At 41.3% G+C, this 20,236-nt stretch overlaps 2 protein-coding genes across 2 annotated transcripts in view; both read left to right on the top strand.

The window, feature by feature from the left end:
• ADCY2 (adenylate cyclase 2) overlaps window positions 1-6,796 on the top strand; it is a 204,841-nt gene extending 198,045 nt beyond the window's left edge. Inside the window, exons 24-25 of the mRNA XM_038130098.1 lie at window positions 3,310-3,434; window positions 3,963-6,796. Coding sequence (XP_037986026.1) covers window positions 3,310-3,434; window positions 3,963-4,115 — 278 coding nt within the window. The 3' untranslated portion in view covers window positions 4,116-6,796. The remainder of the gene's footprint in view (window positions 1-3,309; window positions 3,435-3,962) is intronic.
• Window positions 6,797-11,732: 4,936 nt separating this feature from the next.
• On the top strand, window positions 11,733-20,145 carry C2H5orf49 (chromosome 2 C5orf49 homolog). The gene is made up of 3 exons (XM_038130108.1): window positions 11,733-12,516; window positions 16,195-16,311; window positions 19,825-20,145. The coding sequence occupies exons 1-3, from the start codon at window positions 12,364-12,366 to the stop codon at window positions 19,969-19,971; spliced, it is 417 nt and encodes a 138-aa protein (XP_037986036.1). The 5' UTR covers window positions 11,733-12,363; the 3' UTR covers window positions 19,972-20,145.
• The last annotated feature ends 91 nt before the right edge of the window (window positions 20,146-20,236 follow it).

Here is a 20,236-nt window from a genome sequence, read left to right as displayed (position 1 = left end):
CAGACAGAGAGCTGTTGGGTGCTGGAGCTACATCTGCAAACTGCTTAAAGCAGTACTGGGTGCTTTCAAGTGGGGACCATGAAGCAAAACAAAACGCTTACTCTGGGTTTTTATTTGTCTTTCTAATGATTACAGAGAACTCAGACTCCTTTGCTTCATGGAATGAAAAAATGTTTGAACTCTAAAAAGAAACGCTGGTCCCAAAGTGATATTTGTGCCACCGTAATGCAACATAGGCACCATTGAGATCTTCATTTTCACATCACTTCTTCTCCACTTCCCAACACCTGATGATGAAAGCCTCTGATATCTATACTAATTATAGCCACAGAAACATTTTAACAACTACTTCTGACCTAGTCTCCTATTGTAAGGATTTGTACCCAAACTGCCCTTTGTAAAAGCCTCCCTTGGCCGGCATCTAAGTCTGAAATTTTTGCAACTCATTAGAGGTCTCATCTTTCATAATCTTCTGTGAGTGCCTGAAATGCTAGTGTGACTTAGGAGGTACACACTGCTCTGATCTTGTTAGATAAGTGAGGAGAGCATCTAGATGACATTTTAGGCATTCCTCCCCTTCTGCAAGTTGAGATGCTTGATTTATGAAACATGCTCAGATATGCTTTTGCAGCAAGTTTTGCACAAGTATCGCTTTCTTTCAGAAGAGAGGCTAGTGTGTTATTTTCCATCTAACTTCATAGTTGGAACATTTGTCTGCATTGTAGGTGACTTCATTTGGTTCCTGGCTTTGGGTGAGGCTAGGCCATGAGACCAGGCTGTAGGATACTTCAGAATGAGGTATTCTCTGTCATTCCTGCTGAAAAATGTTGCACTTCATAGAATGATTAAATATTGCTTTGGATATGAGAGAAAGAGATAGATAATATCACCCTCTGTTAGAGCATCCACCTGTAGTAAGAGTACTATTCTTCCAGCCATGCCCCAAAAACATTCATGTGCATCATGCAAAAAAGATGGAACACCAGCAGGAATGACATAGATCAGCATATCCCACAATGCTTGGGTGGCCAAAACACATCCCTAAGATATACTGGTAAAAGTTTCCTCAAAGGACGAGGGATCTGAAGGTGACTCCTGAGCCCTGAGGTATTTCTCAAACCATCAACACCAGTGGTTCAGGAAGGAGGTAAAAAATAAAAATCCCTTCCTTCCCATTGTATTTTATAGGAAAGTTCTACAGTACTGCCCCAGTTTCTGGACCATGGCCATACACATCTCTTCAGTATTCCCTGCTAACCAGATTAGGCTACCCAGCAGATGGCTTTTGTGGATTCCAGTCTTAGTTCACTAGTATTTTCTACAAGTTAAATGTTATGAAGTAGAAAAACCCATCCATGGTTCAACATTTGTTAATGCAAAGTGTTGCAAGGCCCAAGTCCCTTTGTGCATTGAAACCCAAGCACTTAGATAAATATCTATCTATTATGTTTAATAATTCACGTGTTCCGTGGGGTTAGTGGTTGGAGACAGGGACAACACACACAGCTCCAAGCTCCATGCGACAAACAGCCTCTTCTGTTGTTGAGAGCCTCCTTATATAGGGAGTTGTAGACTCCCAGTTCATTGGTCTGATCCTCCCACAGCCCAACTCCTGACCAGTGAGATGTCTGCAGCCCAGGATGGAATGTGATAGGTGAAGTTCCCTGTCTATCAACCCAGGGCCCGGTTTACAGACCCGAGCTGGGTTTCTCATTTATCAGTACAAGCCAGCTTGTATAGTAACATATATCAGGTTCCATTTGTTATCTTGTAGCGTTTGCATCTTTTCCCAATTTAACTTCTCCGGTCACGTTTTCCAGGATTTGCAAGTGGGCTGATAGTGTTGCTAGCCTCCGCTGCCATGTTACATACCAGATGAGCTGGCTCTGAGATCCCACTCCATCCTGCAATCACACTTTCATTTGACTGCATGGATATATCCCTAATGATGGTTTCTGTCAAGGAACTAACAGAAATCAGTTGTGATCCATTGAGATAATTTTATATATCCAAATAACTCCTTTTTTCAGGGTTTATTTCTCACTAGGCCTAACTTGGCTTTCCTGCTCATCAGTATGTACAGTTACAATTATAGTACATTTGATGCTGGTTATCAATAGTATGTTGGATTTTACCTCCTGGTTTCTTTACCTACTGGCAAAGTAAAACTCATTCCCTGTACAGACATAATATAGGTTACAAACTGCTGCAAGATAACGAATGCCTAGAGTCTAATGAGGGACTATATTATTCTATCATATTTTTCTACTCCATGCTAAATCAAATTATTTGAACACATATATTTATATTGCAGATCTTAAGGACAATTCTGTGGTCAATCCAGCCTTTAGAACAAGGCTTCAAATCCTTTCAGCTCATTCGCTTTAGTTTATTCTACATTTAAGAAGCAAAGAATACTATAAAAGTAACTTGATTGGGCCATCAACTATTGCAAGGAGAGGCCCTTTTCACTACAAGTAGAAATTAAAAGAAATTCTTGTATATCTGTTTTCTCAGAAGCTGCTGCTCACCCAGAGTGTGGTTCCATGCTACATAATAAAGGCAGCAGCAGGTTATTATTAGGATGCCAGTGGTTGAAAATAGCAAGTTACTCAGGATGGATTTTACAGGGAGCTGTAAAACTAAAATGAGATGAACTGACTTTTGACATTTTTATAACTAACATTCTCCTCCTATAAATGGTTGATAAAACCATGATGAATGACTGTTTGCTGCCATATTCACTATCCAGTGAGGGCCAAATGCTGTGTTCATTGACTTGCTATATGCCAGATGCACTGTGTGTCCTTGTTTGGTGGGTCTTCACAGAATCACAGAATCAGTTAAGTTTGAAAAGACCTCTGAGATCATCAAGTCTGACCTGTGACTGAACATCCCCATGTCAACTAGACTATGGCACCAGATGCCACATCGAGTCTTCTCTTTAACACCTCCAGGGACAATAACTCCACCACCTTCCTGGGCAGCCCATTCCAAAGTCTAGTCATGCTTGAATGTGAAGCAATTCCGCAATTCCTCCTAATGATCACCTAAATCTCCCCTGGCACAGCTTGAGACTGTCATCTTATACTGTCATTGGTTGCCTGGAAGAAGAGACCAACCCCCATCTACCTACAGCCTCTTTTCAGATAGCTGTAGGGAGCGATAAGGTTCCCCTGAGCCTCCTTTTCTCAAGGCTAAATGACCCCAGCTACCTCACAGGCTCCTCATATGACTTGTGCTGTAGGGCCTTCACCAGCTTTGTTGCCTTTTTCTTCATTGCTAACATTAAGTTCTGATGCTTTCCAGGTATAAACCATGGACCTGTAATAGCTGGAGTAATTGGAGCTCAAAAACCACAATATGATATATGGGGCAATACAGTAAATGTGGCCAGCAGGATGGACAGCACTGGTGTCTTAGATAAAATACAGGTAAGCCTTGATTTTGTGCTAGTGGGCTTTTACCTAAAATGGCAGAATGGCCTAAAGTTTGCTTCACAAATAGTTATGTGAGAAACTGGCAACAGCAGCTCTGAAAGGTGATGCTAACCATTGCCTTACCATCACTTCATTTACATGGCCTCAGTAGTTGTAAAATGATGGGGAAGCTTGGGTCTACTTAAGTGAAAATAAGCTCCTGAAGATGAGGAAAGTGCTATGTGAGGAAGAGTATTGTCCCTAGCTCCATTTATCTATCTACAAGCTCTCTGCTGGCAACCCTGGGTACAGATGTGGTTACACCAAATTTGATTCTTGATGTAAGTGATTAGAATGGGCATCCAGCAACAGACTGCTTGAATGCTTAGGTGTTCAAACCTCACCTGAGACCCTTAAAGTGCCTTATGAGCATTACAGCAAACCCCTTAAAAATGAAGAGAACTTCATGGTATCTTCAAACTCTGGAAGAAGGTTCTGCTCTGCTTTGTTATCAACACTGGCTGTATTACTGTATTGTTGCAGGTTACAGAGGAGACAAACAACGTCCTGCAAACACTGGGGTACATGAGCACCTGCAGAGGAATAATAAATGTAAAAGGAAAAGGAGAATTGAAGACATACTTTGTACATACAGAAATGACAAGATCCCTTTCACAAGGGAATGTGGCATCTTGAAGATGCTTGTATGTGTCATGAATACCATATTTTCAGGAAAGTATCACGCACTTTTTAACTACATTTTGGCCCTTAACATGCGTGCTATTTTCTGGTATGTGGCACTTATTTTAATATGGCTGCAGAATAGTCCCATGAGCCATCATTTTGCACCTTGATATTTCTATGTTCAAGGACAGTTGTGATGTACGCTATAGGACTGGAAGATTGTACTGCTACTTGCACTGTTATTCAAAGACAAGAAAAGAAGGAATAGGAATCAAAAGGAGGTAATGCATCCTGAAGGGACTAAAGAGAAGTGTTAGTGACAAATGTGGGGAAAAAAGGCAATAAAGCTAGGGGTGCATACTATTTTCTGATGCATGGTGTTTTCTGGAAAATACAGTCGCTCCCCAATAGCATCCACTAATCTGGTATTAAAGTATACAGTATTGTAAATAAGTTTACTCTGTCCACACATGATTTGGATGTGATCACCAGTTGCATCTCATAGCCAGGGACACGTTGGGTGGTTTGCTGGCATTCTTTCTGAAGAGAGAACTAACAATGCTGGAATAGTTTTGTACAAACGTGTCAAATGTTTTGAAGCTATTGTCTTTTGTAAGGTTAATTCATTAAAAGTTTATATGTACTTTGTCTTACTGTTGCTGTCTCTTAGTTTTGCTTCCTTCCTTGGCTTCTGTCACTCTAAAGCTGCGTGATTTCTGCTGCTGCCACTGCTTTTTATTCAGTAGTTAGATGTTGAGGCAGGCTATGGCCAGCTATCTCAACAGCCTTGGTCAATAATATCTGCTAGACTTGCTATTGCCTTTCAGAAACTAAATCACCTCTACTGTCTTCAGTCATGGGTGGCATCCTAGGCACTTTGCAGTCACTTACTACCTAGGTGATACAGAAGACTGACCTCAAATCCATAAACACAAGCAAAGTGGGAGATACTGAAAACAGTAGCAGTGCTGCTACTTAATACCTGGCCACAGTAACAAGGAGAAGCTGTTCAAGAGAAGAAAAAGTTCTGTTTTGCACTTTGACAACATCTTTTGCCCTTGCATGCCTCTTTCATTTAACCTTTACAATGCTGGATTTTGTGGGATACTTAAAGTAATAATCTCATTCATCATTTAAAGTAATAGTTTCATTTATACTCACTAGGACATGAGTATGAGTAAAATGCTATCTTGTGGATATTTGAGATTATTTTAAATCCCTTTGAATTAAAAAGTATCACACTTGCAGAGTTTCATAGATGAGCCAGGTGAAAGACAGTAAAAGTAGGTAATGTTGCTATCTATGCTCCTTTGAAGCACAGATAGTAACAATTAAGTATTGTATTGTTGTAATCAATTATTTTAATCATAGCATCCTAACAAGAAAATAATACTATTTACAAAATAGCATATAATTACAAGATTTTTTTCTGAGTGATACCATATGAATATGGAAGTCAACTTATGCACTGTTACCTCTAGCATGTTATTGAAATGCAAAAAGTATTCAGACTGCTCCTTCATGAAGCATACATATACATTTGTATATCATTGGTATCCTTCCCAAGTTCTCAAAATTGTGGGTCACAAATACATGGCATCAGTCCAGTCTCACTGAATGTGGCACAGTTTACTCACAGCAGCCATCTGCCTACTAGTGAATTGGAATTACAGTAGGTTTCAAAGTGCCTAATTTGCTGTAAAGCAGACAATCTGAATTTTGATCCCCTTAAGTAAGTCTAAAAGAAAAATGTAAGCTATTTCACTTCTGTTTGACATAACACACTTAATTTTTTATCTGGTCTTGGAGACTTTTAAATGGTAATTTTCAAGACAGGTGCTCAGTCTAATAAAATGTCATGAAAAATACTTTTGTTGTCTTTATGATTTCTTTCTTTTAATTAATAGTTAAGATAAATGTTTTCCAGTAGAATTAAAGACTTTCCAAATAGCTCACATGGCCACAAACCCAATGTCCCAGTCATTGGCTAGCTGTCAGTTAGTTATGTCACATAAGACTTATCCTAAATCCCTCCTCACCTCTTACTATAAATTTGTCCTAGGAATACTGAATTAAGTTATTGATCTCCTTCTTAGATTTTGAATATACTCTGGGCCTTTAAAATCACTGTGGTATTACCACAGATCAACGCAATAACTTCTTACTGTGGATGAAAACCCTTATGTAAAGTTGATTCTATTATATTGTCATATATATGTGCAGCTTTCAGGTATAACCTGTGCATTCAGGATTTTGCTTTCATTTGTATTCTTGGTCGTCTTTTACAAACCTTGTACCTAACTCCATAGCCTTGTTTCTATGATTTTTATAAAAGTTAAACAATATATTTCTGTAAGCTATGAAATGTTAAAACATCTGAATGTTGGGGAGCTGACTAGTCCAATGAAATATAAAGAAAGGTGTATATGTGCCCTCCACGAGCATGTTGAAAATGCCCATGTTCAAAGCACGCAAATTTCACTGGTGTTCTTCCCTCATTTTGTAATTGCATTTAGATTCTTGCAGCCAAATCCTGCTAAAGAACAAGAAAGTGGACAAAAGATACACATATCTTTGCCCAGACAAAGAAAGGTGCATACCATCCTCTCTAGCCTTCAGTTGCTGAGTATTACTATCTTTCTAGTGCTGAGAAGCTCTTTGTATTTAATAAATACCTCTTGTCTTCCAATGCATTTTACATCTACTGTTTATATTGACTTATTTTTCTGCTGTCTAGTTACACTTAAGAAAAGAACTTTATTTCCTCCTCCTGCAGCAATTTCAGCCTCAGTAACTGGATATAACACTACTCATGTATCAGCCCGTAACTTGAAAAACTTTATGACAATGATGTAAATCAGTATTTGACATTCCACATATTCCACATCACAGTAAGAGTCATCAAGTTCTACAACTTCCATGGTGGTGACATAATTCACAGCTCCTTAGTGAACCGCAGAGTGGGACTTCCAAAAGTACAATGCAAATGCATTTCACACTGTGAGCCAGCAGCCAGAAGATCAATGTAAGAGTGATTCACTGTGGTCTGGGATAAAGAGAATCAAATGGGAACTCCTGGTAAGCCTGCTGGAATTCTTTTTCAAAGTCAGTGCTTTGCTCCAATTTATGGAGGGCTACCAAAGGACAGGAAGAAAGATTAGACTTGTAGATATTTTTATAAACAATGGAAATAGTTTATATTACCTGTAAATTATTGCTCTTTAGCTGCTGTTTCTAAAGAGAGACATTTCTGCTACATGAATAGACATTTATGCTATATGAAAAGGATTTTTCATTTTCTTATATTCATATATGCTTCCTCAATTTTTTAAAATATCTACAAATCCTCCCTTTTGTCCACTGAGACACAGGTAGTTCAGTCTGCTTGTCTCTAAAGCAATGTGAGGGAAGAGCTGTTGCAAGTCTTCCCTGTTTTGTTTTTAGAACCTCATATTGGGATAAATAATAAGCTATGTTTTCAAGAAGCTTTATATAGCCGAAGATGTACGGTTAAAAGATATTATTATCTTGTACTTTAATACATAGTTTTCCTTCTTGTTGTGATTATATATGAACATACACTAATTTTTAATTTTCAGATAGCAGATTCTAGGTGTAAATAGTACCCTTCAATACTTTTTACAGGTGGAACCCCAAACAATTTTAAGTCTAGGGATTTTTTGTTTTATTCTTAATTTTTTGTCTAAATTAGTGGAGTGATTCTGAGAAAATGTAGAATGAGATGTATGTGCCTTAAATAAAATGTAACTAAGAGATCATTTTTTGTTCTTTGAAATAATTCAGATTTGTGTGGATTTGTCAAAAGTGGTATATAATTCAACTCTAACTAGTTCAACCTAAAGCTTTCTACATATCAATTTTAAGCATTTTCAAATTTAGAAGCAATAATTATTCAGGTCAATGTAATTTCTGACATGTCAGAATGCAAGATAAGGACATTTTATTAATGTTTGCAACTATGAAGATATGAACCCCTTTATGTTATAGGATGCCCTGTTTAAAACAAAGATCGTGCCAAGAATTGTTAGAAATTTTTTTGATGGAGAATTTTTCAAATCTGTTTGTAGCCATTGAGATGCTCCTCATGAAAATCTCAGTTTTGACAGGAAAAAATGCATGTGAAGTATTTCTAAAGGTTGATATTCCTGGGCTAGAATTTTTCATGTTTGATTCCAGAAAAGCATTATAAATAGCAGTTTTTATGAAAGTTATGTTACCTCATGTATAAAAATGTATACTACTTTACTTAAGAAGAGAGTTATTGAACAGAATATTGATCTGAACTGGAGCGGGCATCAGTCAGCTGTATTGGCTTGTGTGGCAAGGTTTTGGTAACAAGGGAGAAGGAGACAGGGCTACAGGGGTGGTCTCCATGAGAAGCTGCCAGAAACTTCCCCCATGTCCAACAGAGCCAATGCCAGACAACTTCAAGACCAACCCACCACTGGCCAAATTGAGCCCATCAACAACAGCTCTGGAATAACATATTTAAGAAGAGATAAAAAATGCAGCAGAAACAGCAGCTGAAGAGAGGAAACATCTCTGGAAATACAGGGGCAGCAAGGAAGGAGGAGGAGGAGACGTTCCAGGCAGTGGAGCACAGATTCCCCTGCAGCCTCTGATGCAAACCATCATCAGGCAGCTGTGTCCCTGCAGCCCTTGGAGGTCCATGGTGGAGCAGAGATCCATCTGCTGCCCATGGACAACCCCACACTGGACGAGGTGGATGCCCCAAAGAGGCTGTGACCCCGTGGGAAACCTGTGCTGGAGAAGGCTCCTGACAGGACCTGTGAGCCCTTGGAGAGAGGAGCCAGTGCTATAGCAGGTTTGCTGACAGGACTTGTGACCCCATGGGGAACCCGCACTGGAGCAGCCTGTTCCAGAAGGAGGACTGCACCCCAAGAAAGGGACCCATACTGAAGCGTTCATGACCGACTACAGACTGTGAGAAGGATTCATAAGGCAGAAGTTCTTGGAGAACTGTCTCCTGTGGGATGAATGCAATGCTCCTTAAGAGCCTTCCCGTTTGAGGTGCGCATTCAGTCAGTAATTAGGATCTAGAAGCAACAAGCACTTCTGTGAAACAACTGGCTTGACCCAAAGCTGTGGTAGTAGAAAGGGGACAGGTTTTGAGCCATTTTTGTTTCAGCCTCTTTCAAGAGCCATTGAATGGAACATATTTGGCAAAGACTGTCTCCCCTTCATGGCTCAGCTGAAGGTCAGGGCCACATGGCAAACTGATACGTGTTGAAGCCAAAGAGCTAGGACAGGAGAGGCCTTGCTAAGCCTTAATTTGACAGCAGGCTCTCATGTCAGCTCTAAGTGACAAAGGCTAAAACAAGTACCTCAGCTCATACTAACAGCTACTGTTTTTTTCTATGTATCAATGCCCTGTCCAGTTATATGTCACCTGTCCTCTTGTGTCCATACTGTTTCCCTTCCCATTGTCTCTTTTGTGTCTCCTTTCCCTGCCTCCATTATTATTTGCTTCATATTCCTTTTAGGAAGTTTTTTCAGAGTTACTCTGCAAAACAGTTTGACATTTCAGAACAGTGACCCTGCCTTTGAGACACACTATGGCTATAAAAGTACATACCAACATGTTCAAAACTCAAGACACCTTAGCAGTGAAACCTGAGGGGGTATTACTACTCTCCAAAAGGGCAGGCAGTTGAGTTTCTCATCCTTAAGACACCAAACTTAAAACAACTTTTAACACTTTGGTCTCTTAGCTCAGCTGTATTTGAATGCATAGTTTTCACCATACAGACTAATTTTGCTCCATTATTTACATGTTCGGATAGAAGTTGCTAAGGAAACACACTGACCTTCCATGCTAGTTTATAACACAAACATGCACTTAACACTAGGGTATTAATAAAGTCTGGTGGCAACTGGGACAAACCTCCCTGGGCATTTATATCTTGCTTCTGGGGAGTCTGCAAAAGGTGACCAGGAAGAAAAGCCTTTGTAAGTTTCAAATAATTCTAAAAGGATTTATACCTTCACTGGGAAAAAAAATAAAATCAGTGAAAATCATTGTTTTTAATTTTTTCAAGGCGGGGAGTGGCATGGCAAATCTGTAACAAGCACTTAGCAATATTTGTGACAATCTGTATTGAAGATGCTGTAATTCAATTTAATTCTATCAATTTAACATTAATAAAAACCAGCTCCATGAGAACAGTAGAAAGAAAACTGGAGAGAAATCTTTCAGATCTGACTTCAGAGCTCTTGCCTAGCTTAGTTGGTATCTCTGGTGAACAGTTTCTTATGGCTCTATTTATAGCTGCAGTTTCAGCTGAGTTGCTTTTTATAAATGGGTTTGCTATCTCTCTGTGCTTGGACTAAACTACAGAAAAGCACTTGCACAGTGGCAAGCAGGTCTCTGCTTAGGAAGCTGATGCAAGGCAGCTGTTGGATTTTCAATTCCACTGCTAGCTTACATTGTGCTAATTTGGCCCATGCTACAGAAAGAACAGGATCTTAATTGGTAGAAGGACATTATTAGATAAGCAGATGGAAATTGTCACAAATGATTAAAAAAAACCACCCACACCAGTCTGCAGATTATAAAGCCTTCATGCTACACTTGCAAAGAAGCTGAAGTCTGTGTAATTCAGTGGATTTATAAAGGGAGAGTGGCAGCTACATAATAGGGACGAGACTTTTGTAGGCCTGAATTATTGCCTGGCTCCAAGATGCCTGAAACAATCAGTTGTGAAGATTTCTAGTACTCTGAAAGTTGGGGGATTTAAAATAAATTTTGGATGTTTGGCAAAATTCAAGATGCCTGGGAGCGTGCTATTGTGAAAGTGCTTACCAAAAGATACTGGTAGCATTAATAACGTAATGCTGTGCCTACAGGAGAGTAGCTTTATGCCTGTGGTTACAGACAATAAAGATAAACTAAACCAAGCCACCTGCAGATCCCTAAGGACCACAGAAGAAGCAGCATGGGCATAGCTAGATAGATGTATTAAACCAGGATAACCATAGGGTGAATATCAATACTAGGAGCCAGATGCTACTAGGGCAGAGCAGTTTTACAGTCAGTCTGAGATTCTTACCCAGAAGACTTATTTTCAGTGTTCCCAACACAAGTATATGAGAGAATTTTCCAACTGCATTGCCTGAAATGGCTGAGCATCCTATGCTGGATTCTGCACCTGGGATGGGTCAACCCTGGATATAAGTACAACCCAGGGAATGAGATGCTGGAAAGCAGTGCCATGGAAAGGGACCTTGGGTCCTGGTGCATGTCAAGCTGAACATGAATCAGCAGTGCCCTGGCAGCCAGGAGGGCCAACCCTGTTCTGGGGTGCATGAGGCACAGCATCACCAGCCAGGCAAGGGACAGGATTGTCCCACTCTGCTCTGCACTGGGGCAGCCTCATCTCAAGTCGTGTTCAGGTTTGGGTGCCACAAATTCAGAAGGACATTAAGCTGTTACAGAGCATCCAGAGGATGGCAAAAAAGATGGTGAAGGGTCTGGAGGGGAAGTAAGTCATATGAGGAGCTGAGGTCACTTGGTCTGTTCAGCCTGGAGAAGACTTGAAGGGAGATGTCACTGCAGTTACAGCTCCCTTAGGAGGGGAAGAGGAGGGACAGACACTGATCTCTTCTCTGTGGTGACCAGTGACAGGACCCGAGGGAAGGGCCTGAAGCTGAGTCTGGGGAGGTCTAGGCTGGAAGAACAAAGGTTCTTCACCCAAAGGGTGTCTGGGCACTGGAAAAGGCTCCCCAAGGAAGTGGTCACAGCATGAAGCCTGACAGAGTTCAAGAAGCATGTGAAAGCCTGTGCCCGAGTAGGTGAGCTACTATCCAAAGAGAGAACCCCGAGGTCCTCACGACACTGGCTCCTTATTCTGGTGGAAATTCCAATATTGGTGTGGTGTGGTTTTATTCAACTTACCCACTTAGAGGGGGATTTGGGGCCTAGTGCAAGCTGTCACTGAAAAAAAAAGTCAGTCCCGTTCGGCTAGGCTTTGCTCTAACATTCGCCCTCAGCTTCCAAGGACACAAAGGACCAGGGAGCTGGAGTCGCTGCACAAGACTGAGACCAAAACTCCGCTATCGGGTGTCCAGGAACTCACACTTCAGGCTTGACAAAGCGGAAGGCCCCGAGTCCCGAGCAGCGGCTCCCATCCGCGCCCGGGGCCCGTTGGGCCGGGCTGCCCGGGCCGCGGGGGCGGGCGGTGCCCCGAGGGCGCTGCCGGGTGACGGCGGCGGGGGCAGCATGGCCGCCAGCGGCACGCGCCTGGCGCAGGAGGCGCTCGGCAGCGCGCCGGGGAGGAGGCGGCCTGCCCTCGCTTCCTTCTCCGCCTTCAGCTTCGTCCCGCCCAAACGCGAAGGGCCTCCGGAGCTCAGCTATTACGGCCGGCCGCACAAGGTGAGGGAGTGAAGGGAGCGAGCCGGGACAGGCGGGGAGCGGCGCGGGGCGAAGGGACGAGCTTTCCCCGTGGGTCTCTGCGCAGTGTAGACCCTCTGCTTCGAGCCGGTGCAAAGCTCGGCCCTCATCATGAGCGACCTGGTCAGACAGGTGCCAAAATTCGTCATAGAATGGTTTGGGTTGGAAGGGATCTTAAAGACCATCCCGTACCAACCGCCTGCCATGGGCAGGGATACCTTCCACTACACCAGGTCCAATCCCTCCTGGCCTTGAACACCTCCAGGGATGAGGCATCCACAACTTCTCTGGGCAACCTGTTCTAGTTCCTCACCACACTCACAGTGAAGATTTTTTTTCTGATACAGAAATGTGGGACATAAATCTCTGTTACTAAGCTATCTAATACCAAAATAACAAGTTTCACCATCAGAGACCTTTGCAAAGTGTGTTTGCTACTTGTGGATGGCAAATGAGGGTAAGGTCTTTCACTGGACAACAAGGAAAGGCAGAGACATTGTTTCCCAATGATTGAGGATGAATAGGCCACTTGGTATCAATGAAATGTGAGGCATTTTTAGGAGGAACACTAGAAAAGGCATCATCTGTCACTAGGGTTTGATGCTGCACCAGTGGATTTTGTTATAACACTCTTGGGAACCCTTTAAAAAGAAACTTACCAATTCTCATTTAAGGGAAAAGATTTTCCATGTGCGTTGCATGAATTTTCTGCATGATCAGCTTCAATGAAATCACTAGAGCTACTTAAAACAATAACATCAATATATGTCTCCATAGCTGAATGCTTCTGAAGGTGGTACACTGCCACTCAACATGTGGTAACTCAAGTGCCCTGGCAGGGAGCCTCACTCTACTGCATTATGTCACCATTGCACCTCATTCTGTCCTCATATTTAAATCAGAAATTAAAACATTCTTACACTTTCTGCCTCAGCTGAACTGCAGTTCCTGGGTGGTGAACTTTTCTATGAAGTGTCATATGAGACATTGAAGTTAACAGGCTTTTTTCTCAAAAAAAAAAAAAAGTGTAAAAAAGTTCTGAAATGCCTAGTATGTAACAATGTAACATAGCAATGCTATGGCAATTTATAACAAGAAATACAACCCATGAGTCCTCTCCTCACCCAAGTGACAAGCTGTTGAATGCACCAAGCATGGGGCAGCACTGACTGGTGGTTTGTGAGAGTTTGCAGGTCCTGTGTCCCTGGGATGTGGGCAGGGTATGGGCCAGAGCACTGTGCTGGGAATTGAATGAACAGCAAATTTCCTGCATTGACCAGGTGGCCCTGCTAAAAGACAAGAAGATTTCTCTTGTGACTCTTTTGGGTTGATTCCAGCATAACTTTGGCTAGGTGATCTGACCCAAAGGTGAGCGGGCACAGTTGATGCCATGCTTCACAGAACAGTAGGGAGAGCACAACAAGAGTAAGGTAAGGGCAGGTCAGAGGGCTGGCATGGTGCTCTTGGAGGGGGTGGAGCTCACCAGTCTGCACAGAATTAGCAGCCAAATGATAGAGCTTTTCCTTACAATATAGTCTGCTTTCACACTCACAATGGCCGGGTTTGTGAAAATAGCTGCTCCAGTGGCATGGAAACAAAAAGTGATAACAGCTGTTTAATAGGTTTCTTCACAGTCCAGGCCTTGGCCACAGGGGAGGAAGCAGATTCAACCCATTCTTCTGCAAAATTTAGGAATTAGATAATTTGAGTATTTTTATTTATAGAGCAAAAGGAATCTCATTCCTTTTGCAGCTTAAATACCTAAAACCAACCATGTGTCAGAGACTGAATCAGAGAGAAGTAGGAAGAAGATGGGCTCATTGCATGGCCAGAAGCCAGAAATTCCTGCCTTTTAATCCCTTGGCTGACAGTTGCTCCCTGGATTGCTTTACATAAGTTACTGTAGCCAGTGTGCCTGGTGTTTCCTCTTCTAAGATGTGGAGAAAGCTATTACCTATTTTATGTGTGTCTGGAATACTAATGAATGCTTGCAAAGCATTTAGCTTTAGCAGCAGTACACAGAGGATGCCTACCCTGAGTGCACATTTATCATCAGCTCTGCGTGACTCACTTGCTCTGATGGGTTTAAGAAACAGCTTGCTGCCACCACCACCACCACCCAGGCCAACCAAGTTGTCATGTACAACAAAGGGAAACAGCAGCAGAGAGTTATCAGTGTATTGAGCAAAGAAGTGTTGTCTCTACCAATCTGGCAGAAAATCTTAAACAGATCTCTGGGACAGAGCTAGTTTTTGATACAACAGGCTGGCTGACTGACTATGAGTTCCAGAAAGGATGAATTATCTGCTCTGACATGAGCAACAAATGACACTTACTCTTTCTTACTCTGAAACAAGTAACAAATAATGCCACATGAATACCAGCAAAGAGCAAACAACATTTCTGGTGGTGAGTACAAATTAAATGCCCACTGAATGAAACTGGTAGTGTGGGGAGGAAAGGAGAAGCAAGGAAGCATGGAAATAATCATGGAGATGACAAATCATGTGCAGGGTGCCCTTGAACATGCCTGAAATCATTTGAAGCTCAGTGGTTTCTGAGAAGTGAAGGGGTAGATAGGTTAAATACAAAATAATCTCTCCTCTTGGCAGAACCAAGTATTGGAGATACCTTTACAAAGAAAGCCTGAAATTACAGCAGTGTCTCACTAGTGCTCTTAACTATGGTTTCCTTTTAATGGAACTTATTATAACCTTCTTGACCTGCCATGACTTGACTATATTTGGAGAATACCACTGTAATTTGAAAATCTCAAAGTACGTGAGATTTTCAAAGGTTAAATTGGATGCACTGTAAAATTAGAGGACAAAAAAAGCCCAACGAAATGCGCCATTCTTTTAGTCAGCCATGCACAAAGCCAATGACGATTGACATTTTTAACAGAATATCGACCCTTAATGAAGTTCAGTAACAACTGGCAGCATATTTCATGAGGGGATTTTCTTTTTGTTTTTTTTTTTTCTTTGCAAAGTTTTTTTAGTTTCAAAATTGCTTTGATTCCATTTATGAGAACTTCTTGACTGGATTTCACAAACGTCTTTCTTAGACAAGCAGATCTTTCATGTTGCTTATTTGGATGCAAACTATGTCAACAGTTGAACAACTATATTATGACTTGGGGTGTGCTTTATTTTAATGCCTGACATATGTGTGTCATGCATACCACTGGATCACAGGATTATCTCTGTGGCACATTTCTCAATTCTGCTCTAATCGGAAATTAAATTATGTTTACAGTACAGGGTACCTTTGTCTGTTTGAAAGTTCCTGTTTTGCTTTTACATAATTGTGCCAGATCATTTGACAAACACACAAATTTAGGAAGGAGAAAATTAAGTGTAGAAAATTAAAACAGGTCAGATCAATTCCCAAAATTACAATAGATTACGGGGGGGGGAAAGAAGTAAATTGCCACAAGGGAAATTTCAGAGCTGAACAAACTTAATAAATGATACCACATGTCATTAGGTAATTTTGCAAACTATTCAAAAGGACTGGCCCAAACTTCCTAGTGAGGTCAGTAATACTACAGTTGTCATCATCTTATGCACTCTTTAGGTATTGATTTGACTACATGTATTCTGTAATCTGTAAAGTAAAGTAATTATGTGAATTAGCCATTTTTCCCCTTTTCTCAAGACAGGAGATTTTTTCACCTATGATGCTGTTTTTGGAATACCAGAAGGTTATGACCAATATCTTCCACGATGTGACAGAAAACACGCAAAGGCTCGTGGCCTTAAAATTAATGAGGAGGTAACCCTTTGATAAATTCATAATCATCTTTGTTTAAGGTGTTTTGTACTTTTTGACATGACTGGAGGCTCTAGGCATTGTTTAACCCTTTAGAATGTAACCCATATTGTAAGAAAGGAATTGGCAGGAGGACATCAGCCTGCAGGTTTAGGAGAAAGCATTATCCCATGAAGACACCCAAATTAGCTCTTGCTCTTTCATATCCTGAAGATTTCCAGGTGACAAGACATATGCAAGTTAAAGCTAGCGGGAAGAAGCAAATCCTCTCTTGCTGAGTGCAGGGTGTACTCTGAACCATCTGTGCCCCTCAAGAGTTGTACTTCAGGTGGTTCTGCAGTTATTTCTGTGGTGCTTAAAAACTCTTTTCCCTGGGAGGACTCAATTCAGAGGCCATGCCTTCACTACTGTCCTCTGACATCCACTGTCACTATGCCAGCATTTGCTGTGAAAGCCCAATTTGTTAGGAAAACCCACACCAGATTGCCCTGCAGGAAGGAAATTCATAGGGAGCTAGTGCAAAGGTGTGGTCAATCAGAGCACATGGGCATGCCTGGGAAAGGATGGGCAAGTATTTCAGGCCAGCAGAATCTGGGTTTGATGTGCAGCCTGATAGGTGAATACTCCCTTGGAAACAGAAATACTATAATATATATGCATAAATGCATGTGGATGTATTTTTGCATGCAGCATCTGAACAATACACATATCTACAACCCTCTGTGTATATAGTTATATTTATGCATACACACACAAAACTGCACACAGAGGCAGAGGCTGTCAAAAACCAAATGAAGTGTAACCTCTGTGTACTTATGACTTCAAAATGCCAATGAGTTCGTGGGATATTAGTGGTAGGTACACTAGGGATGTAGCCTTTGATGGTTATAGAGAAGGAAGAAGGAACAGTGACACAAGAGTTCAAATTGCTCTAATTTCTGTGCGATAAAATTGTTTTTCTTCTGACAAGGCCCACTGCTTGGGATTCATCTCACTAGCAGTTATATATGCCAGACATTTCAGTGCAAGTGAAATGCCCTTCAACTCTATCAGACAGTGCAGGAAGCATTAGATGCTCCCAAAGGAATCCCAGGACTGCCCATTAGCATCACCTGCTCATGCCTGATAACTTAGCTGCAAATCTGTGTATCTATGTAAATGACTACTCCAATTAGAAATTAAGCTATTTATTTAAACAAAACAAAGACAACCTCCCTCCCCTAGTACCAAGCATATTTTTCAAGTGGGGAATTTGTGTAGGAAGTTCATCAATATAAAGTTACAACTTTTTACTGAGCTCTTGTATCAACAAAACTCACTTTCCTATTGGCTTTTGTCCTAGAGCAAACTTGTATGGGCCAGAATTCATACCAGCTGTGCTGGGCAGTGCACACAAGGGACTGTCCAAAGACTGTCCCTTAAGCCAGCCCTTTAATGAGAATGGATACTCATCAAACCTACAGTTATTTAATACTACAACATGATCCTCCCAACACTGGATGTAACCATAACTAAGTGCAGATCACATACTCAATTCATCTTTATCACAGTGGCCCTCTCAGGCTTTATGTCATAATAACTAAATTATACAATATAAGAAATAAAAATACCACAATTGACATCTTTCTAGTTCAACACTGAACGCAGACAGACTGAACCCACCACAGCACACTTCTTTACTTGAGCTAGAAAAAAAGCAAACCACTGCAAGTAAGCCCCTCATTTCCTGCAGGTAACCTGGGTGCACCCAGGGAATTCAAGAGTACAATGGCAGATACTCAGTTTAGCTACATGCAGCTGAGTAACTGCAGTGGAGTGTGTGCTCAGGCCTGCCACTGCTGATTGCAAGTGCTAACAGTGCTAGAATTACACACTGCGAGGGTGGGTAGCAGGACGCTTCCCAGCCAACTGTTGGAAAATCTGAAACCCACTGAATGCCAAGCCCACAAAGATGAAATGCCAGTGTGCACAGTCAGCGCTGTGCTACCAAGGATGCCGAAAACTGAGCTTAAATAAACTTATTTATTTAAAAGGAACACAAACTGTTGGAATTACATCCTGCTGCCTGTCATTAGCACTGTAAACCCTGAATTTCTAGCAAAGTCTTTCTTGATGGTACAAAGATTTTTTAGTTTCTCATTTTTCAGCATTTATCCACAACTAGGGCAGGGGAGGAAATTATCTTAATTTGGCCTGCCAGTCTTCTTGACTTGATTTTCATTCTGCTGGGGTTAAAAGTTGTTGTACTGAATAGCTTTTAATAGGGTGAAATAAGGTGGGCAGGAGAACTGCAAGATAAATGGTTGTTTTGAAATGAGCTTTTGTATTGAGTGGGTTAGTTAGTTGGTTAATTAGTTAGTTAGTTAGTTTGTTTGTTTGTTTTTAAAAAGCATTCACAGCATCTTTCAAAGATCCTCAGGTTCTGTCCATGAGGCTGGAAATGTCCCTTAGCTGACTGCCCTGCTATGATATCCCACCAATCTGTGCTCCCACCAGCACCCTTACAGGACATAGGTGCTGATTTGCTCAGGCTTGTGTCTGTTGTAGCAAAGTAGTCATTTGCTTGCACTTGAACTATGGTGTGGCATCTGCATTTTGATTTGCCTGTTAGATACTATGTGCATTGTAAGACGAGAAAAACACATTGCAGACCAAGGCTTACTGTGTTAGTCAGTGTGCAAATATACAAGCGGCCTGATAAATCTGAGACCTTTGGCTAGGGAAAGAAAAACAAACAAATCCTGTCTTTCCCTTCTGACTCTGTAGCTCCCTGTTGCTCTCACACAGGAAGAAACTGCAGATTGCAGATAGTGATTGCACAGCCACTTAAAGTGCAGCTTAAAGAACAAGCTTAAAATCTTTTCTTGGTCAGGTTGTTTTTCATCAAGTCCACTTTCCACCATGGCAAAGCAATTATTTCTGTAATCTTACAGCTACAAGTATTTTTAGTGAAACCTTTCATTGTGCAGAAATAAAGAGGATAAGCTTTATTTCCTTCAGGGAAAGCTTGCATGGGCTAGTAGTTGCTCAGAGTTTTTCTTTAGGCTTTGATTTTTTTTCATGCTGCGCTTTCACTGAATTGTGCAAGCAGGGTAGGTGTTCCTGTAACAGGGGGCATAAATCTCTCCTATTTTTCAAAAGAATCATGCAACTCAGTGCACAAGAAAAATACAAATAAAACCCATGCTTTTCTAGCATTTAGTTACCCAGTAATCACATGGTAATCATGTGTGTATGTATGTATTTTTGTAAAGAAATTATCAGTACACAGGCCTGTATCTTATCATCTTGTCATCTAGTGACACATTCACGTTTTACTAAGATAAAAATAACATAAAAAACTAGGGCAGGAATAGAACGGTAAAGGTGCTAAACAAATACACATGCATATTGCAGATGCTGTACAGTTCTGCCAGTTATTTTACCCCTGGCCACAGCACATTTAGCAACAGAAAATTGCCATGTTTTCTGTCCTCCCTGTGATTTTCTTCTAAAGCGACTTTTGTGTTTTCACAGGAGATGGCAAGACCTGTTCCTGTGCTGACATCCTCAGAGTATGGGAAGCGCATACATAAGCTCTTAGACCCAGCAACCGGAGAGCATGCAAGGGTTAATAGCCTGCATGCAGCAATCTACGGGGAAGGCAGCCGCCCTGCCCATTGAAAACACCTTCTCCAGGCCTGGATCCATGGGAAATCTCTTGTATCTGTCATCACCAGCAACGTTTATCTGGAAAAAAAAAAGCCAACACTTTGAAAAGCAATATGGTGCTTTTGCCTTTTCCTCTACAGTTTATTTAAGGAGAATTATCTGGGTTAAAAACAGGGTGAAATAGCAGCTGCACTTTTTCTCATGCTAATTAAAATTCATGTCTTCTCCTTACATTCTCATAAAAATCTCATAAAGAGCAGCACCAACAAGAACTTTT

This window comes from Motacilla alba, chromosome 2 (assembly GCF_015832195.1).
Source record: "Motacilla alba alba isolate MOTALB_02 chromosome 2, Motacilla_alba_V1.0_pri, whole genome shotgun sequence".
Lineage (NCBI taxonomy): Eukaryota > Metazoa > Chordata > Aves > Passeriformes > Motacillidae > Motacilla > Motacilla alba.
Note: the sequence above shows the minus strand (reverse complement) of the source record. Positions and strands in the feature narration are given on the sequence as shown.

Bases quoted from the DNA above. Each gene is read 5' to 3' on its own strand.
- C2H5orf49 (XM_038130108.1), top strand. From the start codon at position 12,364: ATGGCCGCCAGCGGCACGCGCCTGGCGCAGGAGGCGCTCGGCAGCGCG. The intron at 12,517-16,194 runs GTGAGGGAGTGA...CCTTTTCTCAAG, and splicing joins ATTACGGCCGGCCGCACAAG to ACAGGAGATTTTTTCACCTA. The intron at 16,312-19,824 runs GTAACCCTTTGA...GTGTTTTCACAG, and splicing joins GCCTTAAAATTAATGAGGAG to GAGATGGCAAGACCTGTTCC.